The sequence below is a fragment of the Macadamia integrifolia genome, chromosome 2, assembly GCF_013358625.1.
Source record: "Macadamia integrifolia cultivar HAES 741 chromosome 2, SCU_Mint_v3, whole genome shotgun sequence".
NCBI classification, from domain to species: Eukaryota; Viridiplantae; Streptophyta; class Magnoliopsida; order Proteales; family Proteaceae; genus Macadamia; species Macadamia integrifolia.
The window spans coordinates 15,938,033-15,950,731 of NC_056558.1; the positions used below are offsets into that span (position 1 = coordinate 15,938,033).

At 38.3% G+C, this 12,699-nt stretch overlaps 1 protein-coding gene and 1 pseudogene across 1 annotated transcript; both read right to left on the reverse strand.

The window, feature by feature from the left end:
• Window positions 1-297: 297 nt before the first annotated feature.
• LOC122063917 (protein FAR1-RELATED SEQUENCE 5-like) lies at window positions 298-1,416 on the reverse strand. Its single transcript, XM_042627601.1, has one exon. It carries the CDS (start codon window positions 1,414-1,416, stop codon window positions 298-300), a length of 1,119 nt encoding a protein of 372 aa, XP_042483535.1.
• Window positions 1,417-6,816: 5,400 nt separating this feature from the next.
• On the reverse strand, window positions 6,817-10,225 carry LOC122058192 (annotated as a pseudogene).
• Between the last annotated feature and the right edge of the window lie 2,474 nt (window positions 10,226-12,699).

The following is a 12,699-nucleotide window of genomic DNA, read 5'->3' on the forward strand; positions in this document are numbered from 1 at the left end:
CCCAACCTATTTCTATACAATTGACATTGAATTTGCAAGTCGTGGCATCTTGTTTCGTGCATCAAATTCAGCTTTTAATTCATTACCACGCTTCTGGTTAAGAACTCTTTCAAAATGTTTAAAAAATTGCACAACATCCAAAGTTGACTTCAAATAGTCCTTCAAGTCACTGTTCAGACTCTCACTGAGCTGTGTACTTTGAATGCCTATTGTGAATGTGTTTTTCATATAGCACTTCGCCCACTGACTTTTAAGACCATAAATACGTTGCAACCATGCATTATCCATAACATCATACTAGTGTAGCAAATTATACCATGCTGTCTCGAATTCATCTTCCACATCGTATTGGTATATGCATTTCTTTAAATCTGTAAGAAACTTGGAGCCATCTTTCATCATATGACCCAAATGTGTAATGCCATTCTGCATTAAGTGCCAAGTACACAATCCATGCCATGTCTGAGGCCACACTTCTTTTAATGCTCTAGCCATAGCTTTGTCTTGATCCGTGAATATAGTTTTAGGCTTCTTTCCACCATGTGCTTCAGCGAATACCTCAAACAGCCATTCGAAAGATTCCGCTGTCTCATCATATAAAAGTGCAGCCCCGAATACAGTGCACCCTCTATGATGATTGAATCCAGCAAACAACCCAAACGGCCTACACTCTTTGTTGGTGCGAAATGTAGTGTCAAAGCTGATTACATCTCCAAAATGTGCGTAGTCAATGATCATCTTTGGATCAGCCCAAAATATGTTAGTTATTTGTTCTTCATTATCCAGTTGAAACGAGTATGTGAAAGATGGGTTGGTCCTAGTTTGGGTAACAAAGTACTTCATCAAACTACCTGCCTCACCATATGTCAAGGCACGCTGTCTTTTAGTGCGGAGATAGTTCCTAACATCTTGGGTCAAACAACTAAGGTTTTCTATCCCACCAGCCTGCCTACCCATCAACTCAAATGTGGATCTAGGCATGATCCCCGAGTCATCTGCCAAATCAATTTCATGCCTATGTATGTCTAACATCTTCCTCTGTGAACGCAGCATATGAACTGTTGTTGTGCTATGAAGCTCATGATTATGTTCCCTCACAAATTCACAGCATTTGTATTTTCCATCATCAACCAAACATATGTTCATTCGTGCCTGGCAATTTGTTCTTGTCTCAGCTCGGGGGTTAACAGTATTCATGTCTCGCTTGTCACTCAATCGACAACCAGCTTTTGAACAGACAAATCCCCTAGATGTTATAGTCATCTTGTCTTTCTTGCTCTTATTCATAAAGTGTTTCCTAACACTAAATCCCATTGCCCGTCCAAATCTGTTGTAGTAATCATATGCATAATGTTCTGAATTGAATAACATCCCAAATATAGGTTCACTCACATCATTCATGCTAAAATTCTCCATACTAGACAAAACAAACAAAAAGCATTAAAGTAGCAATACTTCAACATAATTTAACAAAGCAAGAGCAAGAGTGGAATTAAAAAATTTTAAAATACTCTAACTCGAATATAAGGACAGAGACAACAATTCTCTTAGGTTATTCACAGAGACAGCAAGCAAATAAAAAATAATTCACTTTTCCATGTAACCTCTCCCTCTCTCTCTCTCTCTCTCTCTCTCTCTCCCTCTCTCCCTCTCTCTAATGTAGATCTATCACTGTAATAGAACACAGGAAGAAATAGAGTTTCATGAGGGGAATTGAAGGTGATAATTGGGGGCTCAAGTGCTTTTTCTAGTAATTGCCATTAGAAAATCCTAGATTTCTAGATGCCCAAATGTGGATTTGGTTGAGACAGTTCCATGGTCAGTCTTCAGTTTCTATTTAAGGGAACTTCAGGTACACAGTCCTGATTAGAGTACAAGCTTCATATTATGATATTTTGACGTCGATCAGATTAAGTTCCTCAAATGTATTTTCTTCTCTAAGGCGGTTGGTTTCTGTTGCACTTGAAGTCGGCAGACCCTTTTCTTTCTTCTCTTCTTTAAGACTTTTGCTTTCCATTCTTTTCTAACAGAGACAGCAAGCAAATAACAAATAATGGAATTGAATTTTTTTTAAAAGAAACTCAGATCAAGCAAGGAAAATAACCCAAATTCTCTTAGGTTTTGAGAGAGACAGCAAGACAACACAGATATAAATTTCAAATTTTAAAGATAAATAAGCTAAAGTCATCTAATGAAAATAACCTTAAATCAGCATTCCTGTTCTCAAAACCCTAAATCCTCAGATCTAGACATATTGATGGCCTTTGAGAGAGAGAGATAGATATAGAATGATAGAGATTTAATCAACACTTTGTTCAACAAGGTAAGCTGTTAAAGAAAAAAAAACCATGACATTAACAAAAAAAAACGTTGGTGCAGAGAAAACACAACAAGCTCATACCTTTGCACAAAGCTTTGTAACAAAGAGAGAGCGATCGAGAGTGATGTTGAGCACCGAACCTAGAGAGTGAGGAGTCGAGCGACGAACAGAGAGATTCGAAAGCGTGGAATAGAGAGATAGTTGTTCGCGTTGAGCGGCGAACAGAGGGAGAGTCAAGATAGCAGGAAAAGTCGAGGGAAATAGCAGGTCTGAGCTTTTGGTTACAGAGAACCGATAGGGAGAGTCGAGATCGAGAGAGAGAGGCCAAGAGATTTTCAGAGATTCGAGATCGACAGAGAGAGCCCGAGAGACAGAGAGAGTCGAGAGAGAGAGAGACAGAGGGAACAGAGAGGGAGAGTCGAGAGAGAGGTCGACCGAGATCTGAGCTTTTGCTTGCAGAGATCGAACTTTCAGGCCGAGAGACAGAGAGAGTCGAGAGAGAGAGGGAAATCATCACATTTTTATTTCAAATAATGAACCGAACCGGTTTGTTTCGGTTTGTTCTCCACTGGTTTGGTTAAAGATGGTTTGTTCAGTGGTTTATGGTAGGTTAAATTTGAACCGTGGATATATAATGGGGACACGTGTCAATCGCCTGGGGTAGAATTGCATGGAATTGCACCGATGCGAATTTCAGACGATTTCTACCCGAGGCGAGCACTCTGACCTTTTTGTTAATAAAAATATGAATTTGAGGAATTTCATTTCTCACCCCTGGACTATACAAAAATATCAATCACCTCCCTTTCATAGATGCATAATTTCGTCTCATTATCATGAGTTATCATTGTTAAGTGATGAACTTAAAGCTTAGAGCCCGTATGGTATGCCGTTTCGTGTCAAAAATGAAAATTTCAATTTCTGTGTTAAAATGCAGTTTTTAAACGAAAAAATGGTGTCTCAAAATTTCAGATTTTTATCGGGAATTTTTTTTTTTTTTTTTTTGTAAATGGAACAAAACGGGAAAACGAACTCCAAAATGGAGTTCCGTCCAATATTTCGTTGTTTTTTTTTTTTTTTTTTTCAATTTTTGTTTCAAAAAAAACAGAAACTAACCATAAGTACGCCAAACAGAAGATTCTGTTTTTTTGTTTCAATAGAACGAAAAAATTCAAAAAACATTTTTTTAGAACGATACCAAACGAAGCCTTAGAACCTCAAAACTCAAAAGCTGTCATCTTTTGGAAAAGCGAAAATAGCCTCTAGGAACTCGGAGAACTCCGAGAAACCTTTCTACCGTCTATAACATTCCATCACCCTCCCCATCGTCCATGTGCTTCTAAAACTCGTATGTCAGTTAACCCATTACTGGTTTAGTGTCTCTCTTTTACATCTCAATTAAACTCTTTCTTTTCCGGCTATCTCGGTTCTGAACGAAAACTCTGGCATCTCTCTCCAGTCTTCAGGGCAGCCTAAGGATCTTTGACAATAGAACCGATCTCTCTCCTATGATGAAAGTGTATTATTTCCCAACTTCTTTCTAACCTTCTGCTAAAACCATACCTCCCCTTCACCTCAAACATTTACTTCCACCAACTCTTTTTAATAAGAAAAACCTTTTGTCCCATCAACCTTTATTCCTCACCAACTCAATGAGGAAAGTTAACCCAGTGTCAACTTATGTGAAAAACCCTCCCTCCTCATACCGTCCCAAACCAGCCACCAGACCATCAATCTTTTCTATCAAAGGGCTAAAACTTTATCTTTTTCCAGACTCTTAGAAAGAGTTAGAGTAGATTCAGCCTATGGAAATCCAATATGTTGTTCTCACTGGGAGAAGGGTTCTACTTCAATCCACGTTGGCATCAATACCCTCATACCTTATGAACTGTTTTGCACTCCCTAAAACCATTTGCAAGAAACTGGGCTCCATTTACCTACACTTTTGGAATGGAGATCAAAATAAAAGAATAATTGTCACATCATTGGGTGGAAAATAATATGCCAACCCAAATCAAGGGGAGGTCTGGGTATTAGAGAATCAGAAACCCATAATTTAGCCCTCTTGCTTAAGCTTGGGTGGAGATTAATAACCAATGAAAATTGTTTATGAGATAAGACCCTAAAAGCCAGGTTTTTCCACAACATATCACTTTTTGACCTCAAAACATTGAAGACCCTTGGATCCTTTTGTTGGAACAGCATATGTAGGATCATCCCGTGGCTGAAAAAATTTTTATCATGAAAATTGGTAATGGAGTTAATACTACATTTTGGGATGATCCTTGGGTCTAGAAGGATAACCATATCCTTGATTTGGTGAATTTTAAAAACACTAATCAGTGTATTGCAAATGTTAATGATGCAACGATATATATGCAGTGCAATACAACACTGCTAAATTCGATAATGCCATCACATATCATTGAGAGAATCACTCAAATCACACTGTCCCAATAAAATGATCAATAGTGGTGCCTCCTTTCGAAAAAGGGGTCATTTAAGACTAATTTGGCAGCAAATTTCATTATGGAGAATTCAATGAGCATTCCTAATAGTTGCCCAAAAGATGCAAGTGCATCGCCCCCATGTGCAAAATGATGGCGGTCTTTTTGGGAGATCAAAATCCACCCCAAATTAATAATAGTTTACACACCAAGGATATTATATCCAGATGGGTGGATGTGGAGCCCACTTGTAGTAGTTGAATAACGATAGGGAGACCATGTTCCATGTTTTATTTGAGTGTGAATTTGCTAAGCGGGTCTAGGCTGCTGGCCTATTGGGCTTTAAGCCGGACTCCATTCTAGTTTTGAAGGTGAATAAAATGTTAATGTACTGTTTCAATTCTGGCCACATATCCAGGAGAGACCGAGTATGGTTCTTTTCTATTGTTATGATTATCAGTTACTTTATTTGGAAACACAGAAACCAACTTGTGTTCTGTGATCCAAAACTAGATTTGCATCGTTTCAAGCAAATTGATTTATGGATTTCTTTCAAAATAACCAATTTGGAAACCAAATCATAGTCAGATAGGACACAATCAAAAGTGACCCTAACAACACACACAAACTCGAATATTATCATCATAACCAGTGTCAGGGACAAAGGGGGGACAACATCAGCATGGGCTTTACGTCTTGTTTCACATGGAATATTTCTTGTAATGGAATCTAATTTTTGTATGACAGGAAAGGATGGTGAAGCGGATGCTATAGGGATGCTTCAAGGATCAACCAAAGCACAAGAATGGCAGGTGAAAATAGATCAGGTGTGGAGCGATGCGGAAGAGATTGGATGGCTGTTACAGAACAATCATAGTCCTATGCTGAATTTCTGGCCTATAACTTTAATATTAGTTTGTATAGAACTAGATAACCACCCTATTTATCTCAACTTTTGTTTAATATATATGGGGAACTTAAAAACTCTAGCCAAGGAGGCCCTAATAAACAATATCAGTCCAATATGATATCTAATGGTCCTAGGCTTAGTTAATCTATCTTTGTTTTGTTGTGAATAAAAAACAAAAAGAAGTGATCACATCAGACCTTGGATTTAGGAGACGGTATCGGTATTGATATTGGTATCTATCGATATCGATTTGATATCAATCCGGATCAGATCGACAGGTATAGTCAGTTTTGACCTTGCTTTTTTTAAAATGTACAATTTTTTTACTGTTTTGCCCCTGAAACAATACCGATAATCAATCCGGATTGATCAGAGATCCAGGATCGATCTCAATCGATACCAATCCGATATAGCCTATACAATACCAATACTTGAAACCATGTATCAGATTAACACTAATATTCTAATACCTATATTGCCCTTATTTTTTTGAGATTCCTAAAACACCCTCCCGTTATGTTTTCGGGTTTGTGAAGCAACTGAGAATCCCATCTTCAATCGATGAATATGTGGTTCCTCTTGAGCCTCACCTGAAATCAGAAGAGAGTTTTCACATCAGTATGAACACTCTCTCTGGGATGAATGAGAGGGACTTCGAACCAGATCCAGCTTGAATCCACTCTAGCACAGGATGCCACTCTAGCACAGGATGAAAAAAGAACCTCCCCACTAAATTTGTTAAATCCTCTTCAGAAAATATTCACCCAACACCATCATTATCATCATCGTCAGTTGCAGGAGCGAGAGGGTGTAGGGAGTAGGGAATAACAGTCCAACATTTGGGGTTCTTGATGTTCCGAAAGAAAAATGAGCTAGAGTTGGAAATGGTTATAGATGGATCATATAGAGCCTCTGTCCATTTAGGATCTAGTGTAGGGCTATATGTACATCATCCAAGGATTCCAACAGTGCAATATCTTTTATAGTAAAATTAAGGGTAATCTGAATAATCTATCCGCAAACCAACAAAACTACCAGATAGCAAATAAAAGAATCTAAGTATGCCCACCTAGAGACTCCATTTTGCCAGACTAGATGGCCATCTTAAAGTACTCCCAAAGCAAAAGAAATAAAGGACGTGTAAGAAGAGGTGAAAACTTCACTGAACCTCTGATTAGAAGAGTCAAAAAAAATAAAAATCTCTACCTCCAACAAATCCCTTTAGACCTATCCATCTATATACAGAACTAGATTTATAGTCTAAGCAATTCACATCATGCTACTAATAAAAAAAAACAGTGATAAAGGTGCTAAATATACATCAATCTTATATCAACTTTCTCTCTTTCGGTTTGCAAAAGCATCTACTGCAGCATCTTCATTTTCAGGAGTCTTCTGCAACAAACTGCTCCTGAATGACTAGGCCTCGGTTCCTACAAAGCTTTCTGATCGAAGTACTTGGTGCCTCTGCTTGAGATCCTTGGCATGCATACTCCTGACGATCACCAGATACATTCAATGGACTCCCATGTGGCATCAATTCCTCCCCAACTTCCACCATGTCCTTCATCAACTGCATATCAAAACATAAAATAAATTATTTTTAATCAAAAAGACAACTTCTCGATCACCAATAAGAACTTGCGTTTCATTTCAAATTACAACAGTGTTCCTTACCTGCCAATCCTTGAAGTCAAATTTGAAGATGAAGTGGCTATAAGAAACATCCGTAGAGGCTATTAGCTCAGCTCTGGGAGAATTCTTTGGTGCTGATAACCACCAAAAAAGAGCAACAAGACAGAATCAAATACAAGAATTGAAAATAAATTCTCACAACTTATGATGGATCTTACAAACTAAATGGCATCCATTTTCATCCACTTTTATCTCAACCCGTCCATCCTTGACAAGAAAAGAGAGAGCAAATATGTTCTCAACTTTCTGTGCAATAGTGTTTGTGTTCAAGACCAGATTTTCAAGCTTGACCTTCTTCTTCTTCAGGATATTGAAGATAGCTATAACGTTCTTATCAGTGTCAGTTTTTTCTTCAGCAGTGTTATCAAGCTGCACATGGACATTTAAAAGAAAATTATAAATGAACTCAAGTGACACAACCCTGGAGAGGATGAAATTAAACAAACAAATATCTTTGGATGCTGAACCAGTAATACTGAGTTCGTCTAAAGTTCAACGGTCAACCTCATGGTTTGGGGGGAGGCGAAGAATGTCAGAAATTAGTTTAATCTAGAGCAACAGAGGGCCGTGGGGTCAGCCATCAACAGGAACCCTCCCCCTATGCTCTTGCACCACAATGTACCTGTATTTCATTGCCTTCGTTTCAGGAACTTTCAATTCCATGAAGTTGAATCCAAGATTGGGCACCTCTAGATGGTTGACCCTAGTATCCTCTAGAGATTCTCCTTTAGTCTAATCTGTGAAGAAGGTCCCAAAGAAACAGTAATATTTCCAAACACAACCAAATAAGAAGAATTAGCAGGTGGCAGGTAGCGACTAAAAATACTCCAGATCCTATTTTATGAGAAGTGCACCTCTTTCTTGAATAGCTATACTAAGAAGTCATCTTCCACCAACAGTAAGTAGTTTGTTTATGGGATGCTGTGAACGTAATTAGGATCCATGTACTGCCAGAATGCAACCAAGATGTATTAAAGCTGGGAAAATAAAGAAACTCACCTTTTCAGGATGAGCACGTTCAGTATACGTTGGCCTCACACATTTACGTGAAACTGGAACCTTTCATTGCCTTAATTCTGTATCCATAGGCCCAAGCCTTACAAAAAAAAATAAAAAAATCACCCCCAAATGCCTTAATGTATGAATCAGGCAAATTATCTTTTCTAAAAAAATGATTTAATTGTCATTTACACTGTGAAACATCCAGGGATCCTCCTAAAAACATGACCAACAGTCTTCCCAATATTGCTCCAAGCCATCGAATTCCAATAGTCATCATGGATAGCACCCCCACCACCTTGCCCAAAGTCTCTCAGAAGACAGTTTGCGAAATCAGATGAAGTCACTCCCTCATCTCCCTGCGCTTTAACAGAGACTACCATGGTGTTGACAAATTCCAGTAAAGCCTCTGCATCAGCAACTTGTTCTCTGGGCTTCTGAACTGAAAGCCAAATGAGAACGAGCAATCAAAAAAATGTAACTCAGTACCACTTAAGTAAAAGTACAAGCTGTAACACACAAAACAACATATTGCAATATCTAGAAAAACTGCAATCTCCTTCCTCAAAAGGGTTAAAATGCCCTTGCGTCATGGCAAAACCAGTCCCCTACCACCCCCAAATAAAAGGGGTCCATCAACCCCGGCCCCTAGGAAGTCTATCATCGCTAAAAAACAAACAACCCCCCCCCCTTGTTGGTAAATGAGATCGTAAAACAATGCTAAGATGTAGATACAATCAAGCAGAATGAGACGAGAGAGAGAGAGAGAGAGAGAGAGAGAGAGAGAGAGAGCATTCATCAGCACCAATAACATGATATTCCCAAGTACTATGGAAGCAGAAAAAACACTAATAAAAATCTGTTTTAGTTTCTGTTGCCTTTATACCACGAAGTTTCTTTCAGTACCTTTGGGTTGCAAGATATCTAGTTTACTGAGGAACTCTTTGAATTCAGAAGCACCAGCTCGAGAAAGTTCTTCTTTTCCATCTGCAGGACATTAAATAAACCATATAGCAATCAAAGATCACATCCCCCTAATAGAAACGAGAAAATAGATTAAAGATCCCCGAAAAAAAGAGTACAGAAGTTTCAGAAAGAAAAGTCAAAATAAAGCCGCACAAACCGTGAAAAAGGTTCTTCACAGCCTGAATTTGGGATCGAACGACTCTTCTTTCAGCATCATCCTGCAGCTGAACACCCTCCTTTGTACTTCTATTCCCCTCTTTGCCTTTCTCGACCCTCGCCTCCTGTATCTCGGTTCTCTCCTGCCTCACCGTCCTCCGCATCTCTCCGATTCTTCAATGAAAAAAAAAAAAAAAATTGGAGAGTAAACAAGCAAGTTGGAAACCCTAACTTCCTGTAAAGAAAACAGAAACCTGAAGAAAAGAAGAACAGTAATAACTAAAAATCTGAAGTACCCATATGCTTGACTTGGCAAGAAATCTAGACCTCCAAAAATTAAAAATTGTAAAGCAAATGCTAGCACAACCAAGATTGGTGGAACCCTAAACTTACAACTAAAGCAAGCAAGCAATACAAGAAGAAAGAAACATGAACCTGGCTTGGATCTTTTAGGTCCTCCATTGCCATTCAAAGCAAAGTCCGGTCTCCCCTTCTTACGAATCTGTCCATATTCCATTGTCTACCAGCACAGATAGAGATCCAAAGAAACGAATAGAAGAGAGTGCGAAAGAACTAAAATCACTAAAAAGGAACGAAAAAAGATAAACCCTAGAGTATAAGAACCCTGTGACGAAGAGGAAAACCCATAGGGTTAGCAGGAAAAAGAAACGAAAAGTTGGGGTTTCTCAACTTCCAAGAAGAGGTAAAAAGATTTCAAAATTAGGGTTTATATTGGATTTGTTGTTTCCCGCGCGCAAGATCGGATAACTGGTTTGGATCGGGTATAGATCAGGAATCCGAGTCGGCTAGAATCGAGCCAGATTGGATGGATCAAATAAATTACTTTTTTTACCCTTGGTCTGTTCCAATTCACCGATATGGGATCACCTTGGAATTGGTATCGTTCTCTCCCGATTCTGATACCAATTGCCTGATTCGGGCAATCCAATACCAATCCCTTACATTTAAGTTCATTTCGATGAAATAGACCCCACCCCCTGTTCTTAGACGGAAGCCTGGGAGTAGAAAGTTTGAAAGGTAGTCTCAACCTCTGTGTCTGGACAATCTTTTCTCTTTTCGGTGAGCCTTGCCCCTTAGAAATGATAGAGGTCATGATAACAGTTGATGAGTGAGGCGAGGGGCTTATTCCTCTCAATCGACGAGGGCTTGAATCCCCTACGGCCAGTACAATGTGCTAGTAGCATCTTCTATAATGTTGGCATCTTCTATAAAAGCTCAAACCATGGTTTTGTGAGTAAGTGGCATAGAAGGCACAACGTCTCATACCTGTGAAGGCAGTGATGTCATTTTTATGTGAGGAGAGATAGATGGAAAGGTGCTAGCATAGTTTAAGTTGAAATTTTTTTTTTCTTTAAATTCATAATATTTTAAGAGAAGAATGTTAGGTATGTCATCGGCTCTTTTGGAGTTAGTGGCTCAATCAATGAGAGGATTGGAATGGGAGGGCCATAGGGGACTTTTCCAAGGAAAGGAGAGGAGAGACACAGATCCAGGTATATTGATGGTATACGTACCATTTTTTCCCTATTTTAAAGTAGAGGATTTCCTACAAGGGCCAATGAAAGAAGGAATATCAACGCTATACCAATGATGAGTTAAAAAATGGTATCCTCTATATGGGGTCCACATGGTTAGAAGAGAAGAGAGAGTCACTTTTTTGTTTTTGGTAGAAAGAGAATGTCACTGTGAACCCACTTATCATGTGAGAAAGGTATAAAGGAATTTGTACAAAAGTTAGTGTAGACATTTCTCATATTTTAACTTTGGCAATTACTTTTGGGGAAGAAATTGATTTCTGGTCACATGGTCCTTGCATCAATGCAAGGGCCAATGAGAGCATTTGCAAGGGCAACGATATGGATAGAATTATTTTATTTTTTTCACATAGAGACGTGGCGGTAATTTTGTGCACTCTTGTATCAGGTTGCAAGAACCATGTGATTAGGTAACGTTCATTTTTGGTAAATTTTGAAAAAAAGTTTCCTATGCAAACAATGTACCAAATGCTCTTTTGAATTGGTATTTTTTTTCCTCCTCCCCTAACCATTTGGGCTTATATGGATGATAATATTCCCTGCAATACCATCAGTGTGGCATGGGAGATTTTCCCCCACAATGGCAAACATGGGGATTTCTCTCCCTTAAATTTTGGGAAAAATTGCCCATATCCAAAAGATAAGAAAATTAATTATAAAACCTAAGTATTTTTTAACAAAGAAAAAAGATACTTAGGTTTAAAATTTGTTTTACATTCACTCCTTTCTATTTTTTGAAAAGATTTACTTAAGGGATTTTCTTCACACCCCATATTCCCTTAAGGTGTCAATAGATTTGTAGCTTTATATTTTTGCCCCTTTGTTATGTTCCTCAAAGTTAGTTAATATAATACTCAATGTAGGGGTAAAAAGGGACTATCAAAAAAATTGAAACTCATTTATTACAGCTCCTTTGTGGAATGACAAAATTACTATCACCAAAAAACTAAATTAAATACTTTTGTGAATAAAAACAAGAGACAATTAAATGAAGGTGTGAAGATCTATACACATATGTGGATATGTCATTCATACACTCCCATCACTTATTCCCCCAAATTACGAGTGGTGAGTATTGGGCTCCTAGCCACCCAATGCTCATTGCATCAATGCAGCCATTGTAAATAATTTTCACACCAAAGTTACTTATTGCTATGCGGTCAAGAAAAAAAACAATGATAAATTTCCTAAAATACTCAGACAGCGACATCACCTTTATCCAAGCTCCCAAGAGTGGGACTTTCCCATCTCCATTCACACCTTAGCCGCATATCTTCTCAAAGAACCTACCTAAAATTTCTCTTCCATTTAGTTAGGTATTTTACTTCTTTCTTCTTTCTGTTTTCGGTCTCATTTGCTTTCTAATGTTCTTTCTCTGGTATTTTGAATCTTTCACTCCACCACATATCCTATATTATATACTTCTTTTAGAAAGAAGCTTTCCATTTCTTCCCCTTTTGTAGTCTTTGAAAATTCAATTATGCAATTTATATAGTTGCAGAGTTGAAAGGACTCAAATTCTCTGCAATGAATGGTAAGTGACAGTGAGGATCTAACAGTTAGGAGGCATCCGGTATGCACCCTAGCCCTTGGATCCTCACTGCCGCTCACTACCTTCCCGCAAAAGATTTTTGTAGTGTTGGAGTCAGC